The sequence below is a fragment of the Lagenorhynchus albirostris genome, chromosome 5 (genome assembly GCF_949774975.1).
Source record: "Lagenorhynchus albirostris chromosome 5, mLagAlb1.1, whole genome shotgun sequence".
Taxonomy (NCBI): Eukaryota; Metazoa; Chordata; class Mammalia; order Artiodactyla; family Delphinidae; genus Lagenorhynchus; species Lagenorhynchus albirostris.
Window position 1 is genome coordinate 47,137,823 of NC_083099.1, and position 18,345 is coordinate 47,156,167.

At 35.8% G+C, this 18,345-nt stretch overlaps 1 protein-coding gene across 2 annotated transcripts in view; it reads right to left on the reverse strand.

Moving 5' to 3' along the window:
- ZBBX (zinc finger B-box domain containing) overlaps nucleotides 1-18,345 on the reverse strand; it is a 105,428-nt gene that overhangs the window by 25,403 nt on the left and 61,680 nt on the right. For both annotated transcript variants that reach the window (XM_060149219.1, XM_060149218.1), the window contains exons 9-13: nucleotides 14,495-14,615; nucleotides 5,357-5,466; nucleotides 4,876-4,976; nucleotides 3,612-3,691; nucleotides 1,689-1,828 (exon numbers count right to left, since the gene is read on the reverse strand). In XM_060149219.1, coding sequence (XP_060005202.1) covers nucleotides 1,689-1,828; nucleotides 3,612-3,691; nucleotides 4,876-4,976; nucleotides 5,357-5,466; nucleotides 14,495-14,615 — 552 coding nt within the window. The remainder of the gene's footprint in view (nucleotides 1-1,688; nucleotides 1,829-3,611; nucleotides 3,692-4,875; nucleotides 4,977-5,356; nucleotides 5,467-14,494; nucleotides 14,616-18,345) is intronic.

Sequence of the window (18,345 nt, forward strand, 5' to 3'; positions counted from 1 at the left end):
ACAGGTTTATTCATAACTGCCAAAACTTGAAAGCAACCACGATGTTCTTTAATAAGTGAATGTATAAATAAATTGTGGTACATTCAGACGATGGAATATTATTCAGCACTAAAAAGAAGTGAGCTATCCAAGCCATGAAAACACATAGGGGCACCTTTAAATACATATTATTAAGTAAAAGAAGCCAATCTGAAAAGACTATTGTATGATTTCAGCTATATGATATTCTGGAAAAGGCAAAACTGGAGACAGTAAAAAGATCGGTGATTGCCAAGGGTTAGCAGGGAAGTTTGTGTGAAAAGGCAGAGCACAGAGGATTTTTCGGGCACTGAACCTACCTTGCATTATTCTATAATGTTGGATACAAGTCATTATACATTTGTCCAGACCCAGAGAACGTACAACACCAAGAGTGAACCCTAATGTAAACTGTGGATTCTGGGTAAAAATGATGTGTCTATGTTCATTGATTTTAACAAAGTATTGTTAAGTAATTTGTACTACTCTGGTTTGGGATGCTGATAGTGGAAGAAGATATGAGTTTGTGGAGTCTGAGGGTATATGGAAACTCTGTACTTTATGCTCAATTTTCCTATGAACCTAAAACTGCTCTAAAAAATAAAGTCTATTCAAATAAATTAAGTATCTTTAAAGTAACACTTAATGGGCATTTGTATTCAGCATTTTCCCAAAGGCAATTGGAACTCCATGCTCCAGGTAGGTTAAAAATACCTTCTGGCTTAGACCTGGAGCCCTGTAAAGTCCTAAATTCCCATGTGGGTATAGTTCATTGTCATATGATTTAGAGGCTTCGTAGCTGAAAATGTTAAAACCAGCATGATGGCTACAAATCATTGCTCTCTATCATCTGTTTCCCAATGAAAAGGTAATCATCAGTTTTACAACTAGTCACTTTAAATAATGATCTCTGGCATCTCTAAAATTCTTCACATAAGATATATTTATTGGTTTTTCTGAAAATCCTAAGTAGATAATATAAAATCCTAAGTAGATAAAAGCAGATTAGAAATAATCTAGTTCCCATATTTTAGTTTCGGAAAGTGAGATCTAAGAAAGGAAGTGACATGTTCAAGGTCACACAGCAATTTAAGGCAGAAATGAAAACAAAACCTGACTCGCAGGCCAGGATACTTTGCTATGACTGTCTTTAAATGATGATCTCAGCATCTAGAAATTAAAACCAGACATTAGCACACAGTATTCTAATCTATAGATCCCAAGGGTACTACTAGTAATAACAATGTAGATATATAAACAGATGATTTGTTTTGGTTTTATCACTAATGTGAAACTTTACACAAACTTAAATATTTTAGGAAAAGATTTAGTGCAAGGGAGGGAGGACAAAAGAGTGTCAATCAGACTTTTGTCACTAAAAGCCCATCTATGTAATCCTTTAAATGCTAGCTCAGTCCATAATAACTTTTAGAGTAGTCCTATACCGGCTGCTTTTTCCTCTGAATACAAATACCATTGTCCATTGACCAAAAAGAGTATTTGATAGAAAATTATGTATTTTCAACCAATTTTCTCCTGAGGACTAAATCTTCTGGGTTTAAAATGAACAGCAAAATAGGCAAAGCTTTTACATACTGCAATACCTATTGGTTTTATTCAGTTACTAACATTCACCATTAATAATATTAAGCAACAACAAAAAAAGTTACCTTTTGAGTTATCTTTACAATAAGAAGTGTTGTTGCTCAGATGAAGATGTAAGAGGTGTGTTTTTCCCTTGGTGAAAATATGATGTTGACGGATGTCATTTTCATATAGAAAAGTATTCTGATAATCATGAAATGTGCAACTTTCATGTTTAGGGACAAGCAAAAGAATAGAGTTGAAAGAAATTATATATAAAAAAGTTAAAAGACCCAGCTTATTAAAATAAATACAGTAAAACCTTAAGGGAATAGGGTTATTCACATTAATTTAATATTTGCTTCAACATACTGTGGACAATTCTGAACTACAAGTAACTAAACAGTATTATGAATTTAAAGGAAATAGGCAACTGGGACAAACCTGATTTAACTACAAATTTTTAATTGACAGTTTCTTGTTAAAAATATTCTGAAATAGGGGCTTCCCTGGTGGTGCAGTGGTTGAGAGTCTGCCTGCCGATGCAGGGGACACGGGTTCGTGCCCCGGTCCGGGAGGATCCCACATGCCGCGGAGTGGCTGGGCCCGTGAGCCATGGCCACTGAGCCTGTGCGTCCGGAGCCTGTGCTCCGCAACGGGAGAGGCCACAACTGTGAGAGGCCCGCGTACCGCAAAAAAAAAAAAAAAAAAAAATTCTGAAATAAGTTTGGTTTCTCATGGTCTTTCTTCTAAAAATGGAGAGTTATCTTTCAATCTCATCAAGCTCATGAAATCAAGGTTTTACTGCTTAAATAAACTTTTTATTTGTTCATCATGAACTATATGAGTTCAAAAGCCTTATGTGGTGTAGGTTCAAAAGCCTTACATAGCCTTACGTAAGCTCTACATAGTACCATCATAAAAACTCATGGATCATGCTTAACCAAAAAGGTCCTCTTGTGTCACTTATGATGCTTTATGACTCTTAGAAAAGACGCTCTATGGGCACCTCCAAATCCAAGATGCAAAACTATTGCAACTGTAATCAGTAACTTTCTCTGCCTTGTCTAACATGGAGGTCAAAGCAAAGACTTGTGATAAGATATATAAAAGAATCAAGTTTGAGAGTAGAAATCCATTTCCTTAGGGATACAGTAGTGCATATAAACCTCTTATATACTGACCATAAGGTTGTCTCCTGCCAAAAGCACATTTGCTGCTAAATATCTGGGTCTATGTGTCCAAACGTGGGGCTTTTCGGGTCTGAGGGCATCACTTAGGCCCACTGCTGCTCCAAAGTGCTGACAGGGGCCTAAGGTGATCTGAACATATAAACAAAGAATCGGTGTAGGGGCTACTTAATAGGAACTTCATTCTGCTGTTTACCCAACTTAATGCTTTGTAGTCAAAACATGTGAAATCCTAGCTAAAGTTTCAACAGCAAAGAGGACTTAGAATAATTTTTAGCATTACTAACAGATACAGCTAGACATTATTTTTCATTTGGAAATGACAAAATTCTAAAAAAAATTTACAAGCTGAATCATTATAATTCATTATTTAATTTATCACACAGTAAAATCTACCTAGGAAGTAATCTATAGTTTGGGGGATTTTCTTGTCTCTCAACTTATTAACGTACCTGTTTTTATTTAGGGTTCATAACAAACTGAAGAAAAATCCAAAGAGTATCTTTGGAGAAAGTAAGGAAGTTCATATGAAATATATGACTTGGGAGGCCATTTCAAATAATAACAATTCCTAAATACAGAAGCATCTATTAAATAATCCAGATATTAGGTAAGAGTATAAACATATCATTATAGAAAATTTTCTAATTACTGAATGCTGATAAATATTAGCAATATTGTACCTAAATTTAAACATGGCTTAAATAAAATATATTCTAACATTAAAGTCACATTTTTTTATGTTGTGAATTTCTCAAGAGATAGTTAATTTTTGGTGAGTTTTTAATAAGTATCAAAAGTGAATTAGAAAGATCTTACCTTTGTTGACTGTCTGCATCTGCTAACTCAACTTTATAAGGCACGACATTTCCCGGTTCTTCAGATTCTGCTTCATCAGTCTTATTAAACGCATGTTGTATAATATTAGTATGTTCAACAAATTTATAATACATTAACCAGCTAATTTGTGTATAATATTTAGAGAATTTTTTTTCTCACAAAGAAATGTCATGAGCTCTCTGACTATATGCCATAGAGCATTAGTTCTAGGAGAACTAAACAAATTCAACAGATATTTGCTGAGGGCTTTTGCTGTGTCAGTACATTTATCACTACTATCACACCCAGAACCAAATATAACAACTTAGGTTTTATTTTGTAACTACTAAGTGCCAAGTAGATCAGTGATTAAGATGTTTTTCATTCTCTGGCCAGCATGTCATACCATATGCATGAACAATTTAATGAAGAGCACACACAAATACACATGCATGTATGTATTTATTTGTTCAGAATCTTCAATTTATCCAGAGCAGAAATAAAAATGTTGCCAGGCATACACACACACACACACACACACACACACACACACACACACACAGCAGAAGCTATTAACCTCAAGAAGAAAGTAGTACTTAAAAAGGTACTTCCTCATTGTAGTCCTTCTCTGTGACAACCACAGTAAGAGCAACACTGAGGACAGGGGGTATACTCAGCTACTAGAGGACTAGAAAGTCAGAAATGCACTGAGTTTATCACAACTTAACCCTTCAGCCTGGAGCTCTAGCTCTGACTGGCTCTAGCTGCAGCTTATTCTACCTGGTGTCTTCTAGAGGTTTGTATTCAATTTATTATTATACTAAATCCCTTAAATCTTAATACTATTTTTCCTTTAAATAGAAAATATTAAATGACATTCAACAAACTAAATTTATACAAATTTTATTAAATAAATATCATATAATGAGAATAGTCTTTGTTAAAAAGCCTGATAACACAGAGAACTAAATAAAACAAACACTAAACTACATTTCTACAAGTTAAAAGAGTGAAACGTCTTCTCATCTCCCATACTATGACACAATACCAATTTAGCTCACAAATTTACTGTCTACATTAAAATAATAGTCTGTTGTATTCCGGTCAGCATATTTAAATTCAAATACTTGTAAATTTATAATACTTGTTATATACTTGTAAATTTATTTCAACAAGAAATCTTGTTGAAAATAACATGTAGTTGTAACTGTATGTTATGAATTTCCTGTTTGTTAAGTAATATGAGTGGTCATTATGAACTTACATCATCCAGTTCGACTATTTTTAGAGATGGTTCAGGTCTCTCTATGTTTAGTTCTTCTACTGGCAGAAAAAGAGCTGGGGGTTGTATTTTGATATCTTCAACTAGAAAATAAGATTAAAAATAATATCATCAAAGCATATACCTTACCTGATAATTCATCTTCAAATAACATAGGCAACAATAGAAGAAGAATGTTCTCCTGTGCATCCACACAAAGGAAGAAATACTGTCAATTTTCCCAGTTCAAGTAAAATACACATTTACTTAACATTCGATTTTTAAATGAAACTATTTAAACTAAGGCAAAGTAAATCTAGAGAATGGCAAGGAGAGTGTGCATGATTTTGATCTGGAGATAAAGTGTACACAGTGCAGTTGAGAATGATACAGTAAAGAAAATGAAAAGCAGATGCTGATTAATGCTCAGTGTATATAATTTGAAATAGTAAATTTGAAAATATCTAATTAAGGCTGAACTAACCATCACTATCTTCATCATTTTCATTCTGAGAACACTGTGCCTCACTACCGGTTTTACACTGAGGTATAAAGGTGTCCACTAGCATGTTTTGAAGTTGCTCCTGTGGAGTTCTACAAAACAAGAAAGAAGCAATTAAAAGCCTAAAGTACATTATCTGAAATTTCTCCAGACAAGATCTTGATTTATTTCACAAACAAGTGAGTCTACAAAATTAATAATGAAAACCATAGCCATACCTCTAATTCACAGAAGAAAAGTACAACTGTATAACATAATCTTAATCTACTAAAATAATTTTATAAATCAAATTAACATCACACAACATTTTTAATTTCATATCTTATTGTTTTTCCTTTAGGATGAAAATCAAAGTTATGATAGAATTCGGTATTTTTGCAAAAAAACACATGGAATCCATGAAACATATCACACTGTTTAAAAAGCTAATTTACAAATGTGTGTTGTATCTCACAGACTTGGCATTATGTTGATAAGTTCTAAGAGAACTGAAGACATTTTTCTGAACTTCCACCAAGCCAGTCGCGTAATAACATAGGCTTCCACGATAAGAATGTGAGGTGTTCCGGCTGTAGCATCTATTATTTAATTAACAATGAGGTCTGATGTGGCCTGTCTCACATACAAGGCAATGAAGCACAGGAATTCTTAGAGGCCTTGTGCATTTGGTTCCAAAGGATAGTCCCAAACAATGGGGAAGGGAGTCACTTTTTAACTGCCCTTAAACCGCACAGCTCTTCTAGATTATGCATGCTCATTGAGTCCCCATATAAAAGTCAGGGCCTTCTTAATAATATTAGCTGGTGACAATAATACAAAAAATGTAACAGGCTATGTTCTAAACAATTTGGGGTACTGAATCTTAACAGGAATATTAAATAGGTGTTAATATTATCTAAGTTTGATGAGAAAATTAAAGCACAAAGAAGTAAACCAACTTGTTCAGTCATTCAGGTAGTAAATGCAGCAAAGACAATATGAACTCAAGCAGTCTGCCTCCCTAAGCCCATGTTCTTAATCATTACTCTATATTGCCTCTCTCACAATTTGCAAAGGTACTAAAAATTTAATGATCTCCTGGCAAACTGTGACTATGTGCATTTCCCCAGTATATGTAATATATATATCAGAACACTCCAAAATATTTATATATTATCCAGCTTTGAAGAGCATGTCATCTTACATCCAAAATTTAATTAAATGATGGAAAATATTAAAGAGTAAAGTTCAAAGACAAACTGGCATCTGGTCACCAGCCTCTTTCCAGTTTGACATAGATATACTGTACTAAAAATTCAGTCACTGATACACATAAATGTACTAATATCCAGATACTCCTTCATGAAGTGAAAACTTACCTAATTTTAGGAGGAAAGCCCTGAACCAAAGACTTAGAGAGTCTAGTTAATAGAGCACTGGAGCTGACGGGGTCCCTTAGATTATTTATTCCAAACTCAATGTTTTTCAGGTGATAAAATTTGGACCAAGAGAATTAAAGTGATTTGCCCGTGAACAAACAACTAGTTAGTCAATAAACTAACTCTACATTCTGGATTGGGACCCTAACACAATTGCTTTGTCAAAAGATCATGCCACATAAATAAAAGATGACATATGCTTTAGAATAGGATTACCTCACCAGATTTTCCTCTTTTAAAATTTAAACAAATATGTATTGAGCATTGACCAATTCATTTGGGGAAACCAAAGTGACCAAATCATTTTTGTGATGAATGGTTCTAACACTGTGAATCAGTGTTAGGCTGTTTGCATCAGAATCACCAGAGAAGATCTTTTTGAATGCAGAGTCTCATACCCATCCTTAAAAACACTGATTTTTAGGTCTGTCTGGGGCCGGGAGGAGAAATCAGCATTCTAAAAACCTCTCCCCATGCTTCTGATGATCAGCTAGAACTGAGAAGTACATATAATAAAAAGAGTAGGGGAACTGGAGTAGAAATACCAGCTAATTTTTAAATATCCACCCTTAAAATACTCTAAATCCAAATTGTATCTCTTTCATGAAACTTTCCTAGCATTTAGAAGATCCACTAGAAACAGAAGAGAAAATAAACCAGTGGGACTACATCAAACTAAAAAGCGTCTGCACAGCAAAGGAGACCATCAACAAAATGAAAAGACAGCCTACCAAATGAGAAGATATTTGCAAATCATATATTTAATAAGGAACTAATATCTAAGTAATATCTAAGATATATAAATCAACAACAAAAATCCCAAAGAACCCAATTAAAAATCGGCAGAGGATCTGAATAGACATTTTTCCAAAGAAGGCATACAGATGGCCAACAGGCACATAAAAAGGTGTTCAACATCACTAATTATTAGGGAAATGCAAATGAAAACCACAATGAGATATCACCTCACACCTGCTAGAATGGCCATCGTCACAAAGGAATAGCAAATGTTGGAGAAGATATGGAGAAAAGGGAACTTTATACACTGTTAGTGGAAATGTAATTTGGTGTAGCCACTACGGAAAACAGTATGGAGATTCCTCAAAAAATTAAGAATAGAACTACCATATGATCTAGCTATTCCATTTCTGGGTATTTATCTGAAGAAAATGAAAATAATAATTTGAAAAGATATATGTACCCCTTTGCAGCTTTATTTACAGTAGCCAGGATATGGAAAAAACCTAAGTGCCCAGCAACAGATGAATGGATAAAAATGTGGTTATACACACACACACACACACACACACACACACACACACACACACACACACACTATGGAATACTACTTAGCTATAAGCAAACATAAAATCTTGACATTTGTGACAACATAGATAGACCTTGATAGTATAAGTGAAAAATGTCAGAGAAAGACAAACGATTTCACTCATAAGTGAAATATAAAAAAATCAAAAATAAACAAACAAAACAAAACAAAAACAAACACATTAATACAGAGAACAGATTAGTGGTTACCAGAGGGGAAGGGGAGTAGAAGAGGGCAAAATGAGTAAAGGTGGTCAACTGCACAGTAACGAATGGAAACTAAACTTTTGGTCGTGAGCAGGTTGCAGTGTATACGTGAGCAGGTTGCAGTGTATACGTGAGCAGGTTGCAGTGTGAAATATAATCTGCACACATGAAACATATATATAATGTTATAAACAAATGTTATCTCAACTACAACAAAAAGAACCACTGGAGATATTAAGATTGCTATTAAGGTGTATCAACACTTACGTATTGGCAGGTAATATACAAAAATCATTACTATCCAAATCAGAAAAGTGATATAAAAACAAAATGCAATAGAACATATATTTATAAGCCTGTTAAGCCTTTTATAAAATATGAAAATTATAGGCAGAAATGAAGTCAGTCATTTAACAAAAGTGTTCTTCTTTTACTGTATAGGAAACTCAGTGTGAAGCGCCTTGAAAGGCAGCCACTAAAAAAGGTAAGTGACCTTGGGATTACTTTTATGTACTAATTCCTAAGCTAGAAAGAGGCAATTGACAGATATACACTACTAAGTTTCACACCTGAAAGACTGTTATGGACATGATACTTTAAAAGAGATACAGACAACTTGGACAATAGTTACATAGGAATAACCAGAATAGTCTATGTATGAACTTAAAACCCTGCCATGTAAACCACAATGGGATATAACTACACACCTGTTAAAACAACCGTCAAAAGAAAAAATAACCTGAGAATACCAGGCACTGACAAGGATGTGGAGCAACTGGAATTCTCACACATTACAGAAAAAAATGCAAAACTATTCAGTCACTTTGGAAACAGTTTGGCAGTTTCTCATCAAGATAAACATATATTTACCATATAACTCAGCCATCCCGGTCCAGGTATTTACCCAGGGAATTAAAAACTTATATTCAAACAAAAACCTATATGCAAATGTTTATAACAGATTTAGTCATAATTGCCCAAAACTAGAAACCAGCAGGCTGTTGTTTAACAGATGAATGGATAAAATATATACCATGATTATGAAATACTACTCTACCATAAAAAGGAACAGACTTTGATTCACTCAAGAACATGGTTGAATCTTAAATGCATTTTGCTAAATGAAGGATGCAAAAAGCTACATATTTTATGATTTAATTTACATGACATTCAGAAAAAGGCAAATGTATAAGGATGGAAACAGACCAATAGTTGTCATGGGTTGAGGAAGAATGGTTGACTAAAGAAAGAGGAAGCATGAGGGATTATGGGGTGATGGAACTGTATTCTTCAGTACTGTGGTGAACACATGGCTCTAGGCATTGGCAAAAGCCCACAGAACTGTACACAAGTTTATTCAAATTTTAAAAAGTACTCAGGATATGGGCATACCCCAAAGAATGGTAGAACCACTCTAAAGGAGATGGGAAAGCAATGAGTTGCCACGGCCTAAGCAACTTTGGAAAACAAGATTTTGACTGGACACTGTAGAAAGCACTATACACAGTGTACTCTAATTGGTAAATTTGTTTCTCACAGTGAAATTAGTTAGAGATTCTGAAACTACTTTACACATATATTAAGGGTGACAAATTAATAAATATATTATAGATACTGAGAGCCAGGATTCTCACTGCAGGTGAAAGAAACCACAAATAAGCAAAGGGAGAATGTAAATGAACCAGTTGATGTTGGCTTGGATGTATGAATATGAACTCATGTGTACTTTAATAGATATCCAGTTAGACAGGTACAGAAGTAAATTTAGTTGTGTGTGTATCCTGGGTTAGTATATATACATGTATCTTCTAGATGTTCTCTGAGAAAACCTAGGATCTGTGACTCCTGAGTAGCAAGGTGCACACCTAAGTTGAGATCTTGGTTTCTGAATAACAGTCTCCAGTAAAAGGAATCAGGTTTCCTTGGAAAAATGATTCCCAGGTTAGGACAGGAAAATGCATCTCAGGTGCTAGAAAAATAAAGAGATGTTCAACGCAAACCAGCCAACAAACAAAAAATGGCAAGAACGTATTGAAAGGAGCGAGAAGTCAACCTGAAGGAGTTCTCAATGATCAAAGCAGGAACTTGAGTCAAAAAATAAATGACAATCGTATTGGCTATTAATCCAAAATAAAATAAATATCCATGAGTCCACATAAACAATTGAATAAATAAACCAAAGTGGGAAAAGAGATATTCTTCCTTGAAGAATTCCAATTAATAAATGTAGAAGGAATAGAGGAAATAGAAAATCCCCAGTAGAGCAGCAGAGTAATAACTGCTACAGGCAAAATCCACTGACAAATGCTAAAATTAGTAGATGAAAGTTTAAAGAAAAACAGAATTTTGCATCATCTCAAAGTATCTCCCCTAAAATATTTATTATTGTGATGTGATTAAGTCCCCCCCCACCCAATTCATATGTTGAAATTCTAACACTCAGTGTGATGGCATTAAGAGATGAGGCCTTTGGGAGGTGATTAAGTCATGAAGGCAGAGTCCCCACATGGGATTAGCACCTTTATAGAAGAGGCTCATGAGAGCCCTGCGAAGACACCATGAAAAGATTTCTCCTATGAACCAGGAAGCAGGCCATCACCAGACTCTGAATCTGCTGGTATCTTGATCTGGGACTTCCTAACCGCAGGAACACTGAGAAATAAATGTTTGTTTTTTATAAGCCACCCAGTCTATGGTATTCTGTTATAACATCCCAAATGGACAAAGACAGAAATGGGTACCAGAAGTGGGGTGCTGCTATAAAATTCCTTAAAATGTGAAAGCAGCTTTGGAGCTGGCTAATTAGTAAAGGCTGGAAGAGGTCTGAAGTTCATGCTAGGAAAAGGCTACATTGCTATTAATAGATCTTTAAAGACAATTCTGGTAAGGGCTCAAAAAAAAGAGAGAGCTGTAGAAAAAGCTTCAATAGTCTTAAAGAATACCGAAGTAATCCTGAATAGAATGTCAGTAGTAATATGGATGGTAAATGCAATTTTGGTGAGGTATCAGATGGAAGTAAGGAACAATTTATCATACAATGGAGGAAAGGCAATCCTTGCTAATAAAGTGGCAAAGAGCTTAACTGAATTGCATTCATGTCCTAGTGTTTTATGGAAGGTAGAACTTGTGAGTAATGAAATTAGACATATGGCCGATGCAATTTCTAAGCAAAGTGTTGAAGGAGAGGCCTGGTTTCTCATGACTGCTCATAACAAAATGCAAGGAAGAGAGAAATGAATTAAAGACAGAATTAATCAAAAGAGAAGCAAAACTTAAAGATTTGGAACATTCTCAGCCTATTTATATTTATATTGAAAAGTATGGCACAACCTATACAGGAGAGAATAGGAAGTATATGGCCAAAGGATCATCTCACAGGGAGATCAGTTAGCCATCTAAACAGAAGATATGACCTATTATCCAAGACAATGGAAGAATGATCCCAAAGGCAATTCAGAAGTCATCAGGGCTAATATCTCTCCCATCACAGAGAGCCCCGTTAGAGCAACAGCCCAGTAAATCCCTGGGGGCAAGGCTGCCCCTGTGACCCCAGACTAGACCAGCCACACAATTCAAGCCCAGGGAGTCACAGAGCTCAGAGCCATCTGAGGAATGGGGCCACTCAAAGCCACAGGGCAGAGCCAACCAGAGCCTTGGGGGCCCAGCCCCTGCCAGGCAAAGCTCGGGGCAGAACTGCTGCCTCAGTGTGTCCAGAAGTGGGGCTTCTATCCCAGTGGGCCTGGACAGCAGAGGATACTCTCAAGATTTAAGGTCTAATAGCATTTGCCCCGTTAGGTTTCAGACTTGCTCAGGACATGTTACTTCTTTTTTATTTCCAATTTTTCCCTTTTAGAATGGGAATATCTATCCTATGCCTGTCCCACTTTTGTATTTTGGAAGCACAGAACGTGTTTGATTTCATACGTTCACAGTTAGAGAGCAATTTGTCTCAGAATGAATCAGACATTGAATCTCACCCATATCTGATTTAGATGATACTTAGATAAGACTTTAGAATTAAGACTTCAGAGTTTTGAGTTGATGATGGAAGGAGTTAAGACTTTTGGAGCTTTTGGGATAGAATGAACTTATTTTGCATGCGAGCAGGACATAAACTGGTGGAGGGCAAGGAGCAGAAAGCTCTCTTCTGAATGTTTGTGTCCCCACAAAATTCACATGTTGAAATGCTAACCTCCAAGGTGATGGTATTAGGTGGTGAGCCTTTGGGAGGTGATTAGGTCAAGAGGGTAGCACCCCCATGAATGGGATTAGTCTCTCCCCAAGAGAGACCTCTCACCCCTTCTGCCCTGTGAGGACACAGTGAGAAGACAGCCCTCTATGAACCAGGAAGCTGGGTCTCTCCAGTCACCAAGTCTGCTGGCACCTTGATCTTAACTTCCCACCCTTAAGAACTGTGAAAAATAAATGTGTGTTGTTTATAAGCCACCCAGTCTATGCTATTCTGACAGCTTGAACAGACCACAATGTTAATTATGAAAGGAAAAGAGTGGTTTTGCAGCAGGGAACCTTGGTGAGTACCACATTAACCATGTGTTCAAGGTTAACGTCCAGGTGATGAGATATAGTTTGATCGGGTGATATCATGCACTGAGAAGGGTGCACCCTCTCTGTGGCATTCTTCCTCAAAATGCACAACCTCAATCTAATTACGAAAAAACACCAGATAGACCCACACTGAGTATATTCTATGAAATACCCAGCAAGTACTCATGTCCAGGTCATGAAGACAAGGGAAGACTGAGGAATTGCAATGGATAAGGAGATAGGACAAAACTGCAATGTGAGATCCTGAATTGAATCCTGAAACAGAATAAGGACATTAGTGACAAAAACTGGTGAAATCCAAATAAAGTGTGTAGTTTAGTGATTTATATTGTACTAATGTTAATTTCTTGGTGTTGATACATGCACTATGATTATATAAGATGTTACCATTAGAAAAGCTGAATGAATGGCAAGTGGAAATTCTTCATGTTGTTTTGCAACTCTTGATTGCATGTCTTATTTCAAAATTTAAAAAAAAATTAAAAGAAAAGAAATCTGCCCATGAAAAACAGCTGAAGGGGTGTGGGGGCAGATGGTAACCTGTCAAACAGAAGATTCAAGGAAGTCATAAGGGCTGATTTTTAAAAATATGAAGGGATACCATGAAGAGGAGAGATTCAATTGGCTCAGTATTGGTTTAATTGGTAGAATTAGGACCAAGTTAGCAACTAGTCAGAAAAAATTGCAGCTCACTAGGAGATATCATAGGAGACAGAATGTTCCAAGGATGGAGTGGGTCATCTCGGGAGATGGTTTTGTATGACTGGAAGTGAATGAAGCAAGGGCTCGAAAACCACTCCTCAGGTACATTCTAGACAGGTTTTCTAACACCCTCCTCCTCAAAATGTGGTTCAGAGAGTAGCATTACCCACGGCAGTATCACATGGGAGCTATCAGAAATTCAGAAATGCAAAATCTCAGGCTCCACCCATACCTACTGAAGAAGAATCTGTATTTTGCCATAGTCTCTAGCTGATTCATAGGCACAATGAAGTGTGAGTAGCACTGCTATAGGGGAAACTGAGACCATGGCCTTTGAAGGTACCTCCCAATGTGGTTCTTATATCATGGTAAAATTATGCATGACTCCAACATGTACTCAGTCATCAATTTGGTTTGATATTTAACTTTTAAACCACTTATGAAATGCTACATCTAATGATATAGCCTTTGAATAAAATATATTTGAATACTATTAATAAAACTATAAAATCAAAGGTCTGCTTAACTTAAAAGTAACTTTAAAAGTAACTTAAAAGTTTCTGAAGAGTACAGCTCAAAAATTACCTCTTCAAAGTAAGCTTTCATTTATCACATTATTTTTGCTATTATTTTTAAACTCTATACCATATTTGTGCCTTGTTTCCCACATACACATTTCCACTTCTCAAGGCAAACCCTAAATCAATCACATATTACATACATAAATAGAATTAAAATTCTTATCAGAACGGTAGAAGCTTCACAGGGATTTAATATTGCTTTAAAATTATTTATGCAAATGTGAAGTAAATAAATAACATTGCTACAAAAAAGCATGTCACACACGGATCGTAAATAGCTTTTACATTTCTTATTAATAATGCAAAAAATCAGAAAATACCTTCTGTGTTTTTTAAGCCATAATTTTTCCATGTAGGATAGACTATCTTCTTTAAATTCAATCATAAGTGGTTCTGTCCAAATTCTCAGATTAGTTTGTACTTCACATTCTTCCAATGACTCTATAAAAATAAACATAATATGCATAATTAAGGTAACCTAGTCTACAAATTACCACATCTTCTCTCAAGATATAGAACTCACCATTTTTGAGGCAAATGTGCTTTGATATTTGTCTGTATAATCAATAGTTCTAGGTTTAAATGATGCAAAAGTGTTAAATATTGGTGATTTATTATATTACTGTATAGATAGTTTTCTTCAATAATTTCTTGAAATGAAAAAAATCTTATGATTCACAAGGTTTTTTAAAGCAACTAATTATTTTACACGATAAAGATAAATACAAATGGATTCATTATATATTCTATAAATGCACACACACATAAAGGTATGTGTTAGAGCCACTGACAATAATATTTACACATTATGGGAAACAGAAAATAAATAACTCAAAATGGCACCTGGAGGAGACAACTGTCCTCATGAATTTATATCTACATGGTAACTTACTTCCAGATGCTTAAGATGTTTCTGAAGTACTACTAAATTAAAACCACCATTCAAAGATATTTAAAACTGATGGAGATTTCTGGGAAAGAAAGCAGCATAAATACAGAGTTACTAGTCTCTCCACCCTCCTAGATATTAGCCCTCTCTCCATAATGACCATAACAGGAGGAAAAATGTGGGAGAAGATAGAGAAGTAGTAAAGAGGGAAACAATTATTTTTTTATAGACTGAAACTAGAGAATAATCCCAAGCTCATACTGCAGCCTTTAATAAATAGCTTTTAGAAACAGCCAAATGCCAGCAATAGAAATAAACCAAAAGAATGTAAGTCACCCACTCCTATTCCTCCCAAAGTGTAGAGCAGTGCTGAAGAAAGCAACTGGAGGATGTTCTGGGAACCACCATCAGAACGTATGAACTGAAAGAGTAGGAGTCAAGGACAAGTGCAAGTCATAGAAAAAAGGAGAGCCCTCCACTGTGAGTCCTCCTTTTCATAAGAAAACAAAATATTTCCCAGCAGGGAAGCCGAAAGAGAAAAAAAATGAGGACTCACTTTTTTTTCTGTCCAGGTCATGGAGAAGAGTCGCTTGGCTTGAGAGATAACCCCCAAGTCTAGAAGGGTGATGAGGAGGAAGGAGATGAAGCAGCTGACCTGGGACTCACTCTTCTCCCATCACCAATGGCACATTCCCAGGAAATAAAGATGGCAGGTAGCCTGGGTTAACTTGCTTGTGAATATGCTAACAACTAGACTTTCTGGAAAACAGATTAATGATATTTTCTAGAAAGAGAGACTTTAGCTACGTAATGCATTCAGCAGGATAAGCTTTGTTTCAAATTGCTTACATAAAACAAATCTAGAACACATGGATTCATGAGTCATGTCTCCCTGAACAATGCCACACAAGCTATGGAACTGAGGTTCTGGTTTGCTCCCTTGTTTAATGGTTCTCTAGCTACCTTTTGTGTGAAGTTGTGTAAGACGTCCCATTGTTCATATTGAAGGGATGATGGGTATTTTCCTTAATAGACAATGCTTTTAAAAGTCTTAAGGTAAATTTGCCCAAGGTATTTAAGGAACAGCCAGGAGGCCAGTGTGGCTGAAACAGAACAAGCCAAGGAGAGAGTAATAGGAAGTGAGATCACAGAGACAGGGACTTCAGATTACATTGAACCTTCTAGGCCATTGGAAGTATTTGCCTTTCACACTGAAGGAAATGAAATTACAGTTCACTAAAACGTAATCAAGTTAGAAATCAATAACAGAATCACTAGAACACTTGAAAATTCAAAGCTAATGGCCAAGAAACACAGGAAAACATACTCAATGTCATCTGTAATGAGGTACACAAATGAAATATACAATTTCATCTCTATCAGACCAGCAAAAATTTTTAAAAACTGACAGTTAAAGTGTTGGTGATAATGGGAAGCAGCCAAACCATTTATATACTGCAGAGAGGAGTATAAACTAACACAAATACTCTGGTAAAGAAAATTCAGGTTAACCTAGTATAGTTAAAGACACAGACACCCTATGACCCAGCTATTCTGCTCCCAGGAAGAGACACCTAGAAATGTGTACACATGTGTATTAGGACACCTGTGCAAGAATATTCAAAACAGCAGTGTTTGCTGGGTAGGGTTAAGGGAATAAGTGATGTTGAAGCACTCAGAAACTAAAAATAATGGAAAGCTGTTACCAACTCTAGGCTTGAGAGGACAAAGTAGGAGAAATTTGTAAGAAGTCATTGAAAGCAAGGGCTGTGGATGAAAGGTCATCTAAGTGCTGCTCTGTAACATAAGTAGAAAATGCAGTCACTGCAAAATCTCAGCACATCAAGGAGAGGAAAAGTAAGTACTTCTACCTCTTTCTTACCCCAAATGGGAATCAACCTAAACAAACATCAATATTTAAACAGGTAAACAGTGGTGCAGTCATATAAAGAAGACTTTTAAGCATAAGACTCTTAAGCAGGGAAAATGAATGAAATACAACTATGCACATCTTTATGGGTAAATCTCAGTAAATTATGTTGAATAAGTTAAACAGGTTGAAAAAGAGTACATATACTAGTTTTCCATTTACACAATGTTTAAATACATGCAAATTTAACAATATATTGTTTAGAGATACACACATGCAGTAAACTGCAAGGAAATCAAGGGAATGAAAAAATACAAATCCAGGCTAGTGATAATCACTTAGAGGGGAGGGAAGAGGAAGAGAACAGGTTCTTATTGTTTTGTTTTTCTCCATAAGGTATATAAATTTTATAAATGTTCTTTTTATCTACTTAATATCTTAGGGAAAGGAAAATATTTACAAACACATACATATAATATATACACGCACATAAACAATCACATTTATAATACTCTGAGGCAAAATAAAATCACATATTATATCAACAGAAGTCCTCATCTTAATGATTTCTCCATGGCAACCACACTGTTGACCTCATTTCTTTACTTAAAAACACTGTCCTCCATGGATTTTTATGATAATACACTTTACCAACTTTCCTCCTATATCTATGCCACACTTTGTCTTGTTTGTAGCCTTGTCTTTCCAAGCCACTAAATGTAATTCCTCTCTAGCTTGCTGTGCTACAACCTTGCTCTCTGAGGTACAGCCATGCACATCTACCTTCAGTTCCATTAACACGATATGCTCTCTTCACCATGGAGCCTTTGTACATTCTAATTTGTCTCCAACTCATTTTCTAGCCTTCAACTTGAATCTTGGCTTCTTAGAAATCCCTTTTTAATTATCAGTCAGGGTTCTAACAGGAAAGAAAAAACTCAAAGGGGTAATTTGAAGAAGATCAAATGAAGGGACTAACTTATAATCATGTTAAGGTTAAGGGAACAAGTGATGTTGAAGCACTCAGAGACTAAAAATAGTGGAGAACTGTTACCAACCCTAGGCTTGAGAGGACAAAGTAAGGCAAGTGTTGTAAGTAGTCATGGAAAGCAATGGCTGTGGATGAAAGGTCATCTGAGTGGAGCTAATGATATATGCAGACAAAGCAGTAACTGCAAAATCTCAGCACATAAAGGAGAGGGAGAGTGAATACCTCTACCTCTTTCTTCTCACCCTTCAATGTTCTGCTAGTGTCTCCAACTGGTCAAACCCAACCAGAAGCCAGAGAACAAGAGAGTTCATGTGATGCAGCCTCCAAGGATCAACCTCTAGGGGCACAGAGTAGGGCAGAAATGGGAAAGAACGGATCTGGAGAGACAGAGTCTACTTAGTTTGCATCTAAGCATCCATTT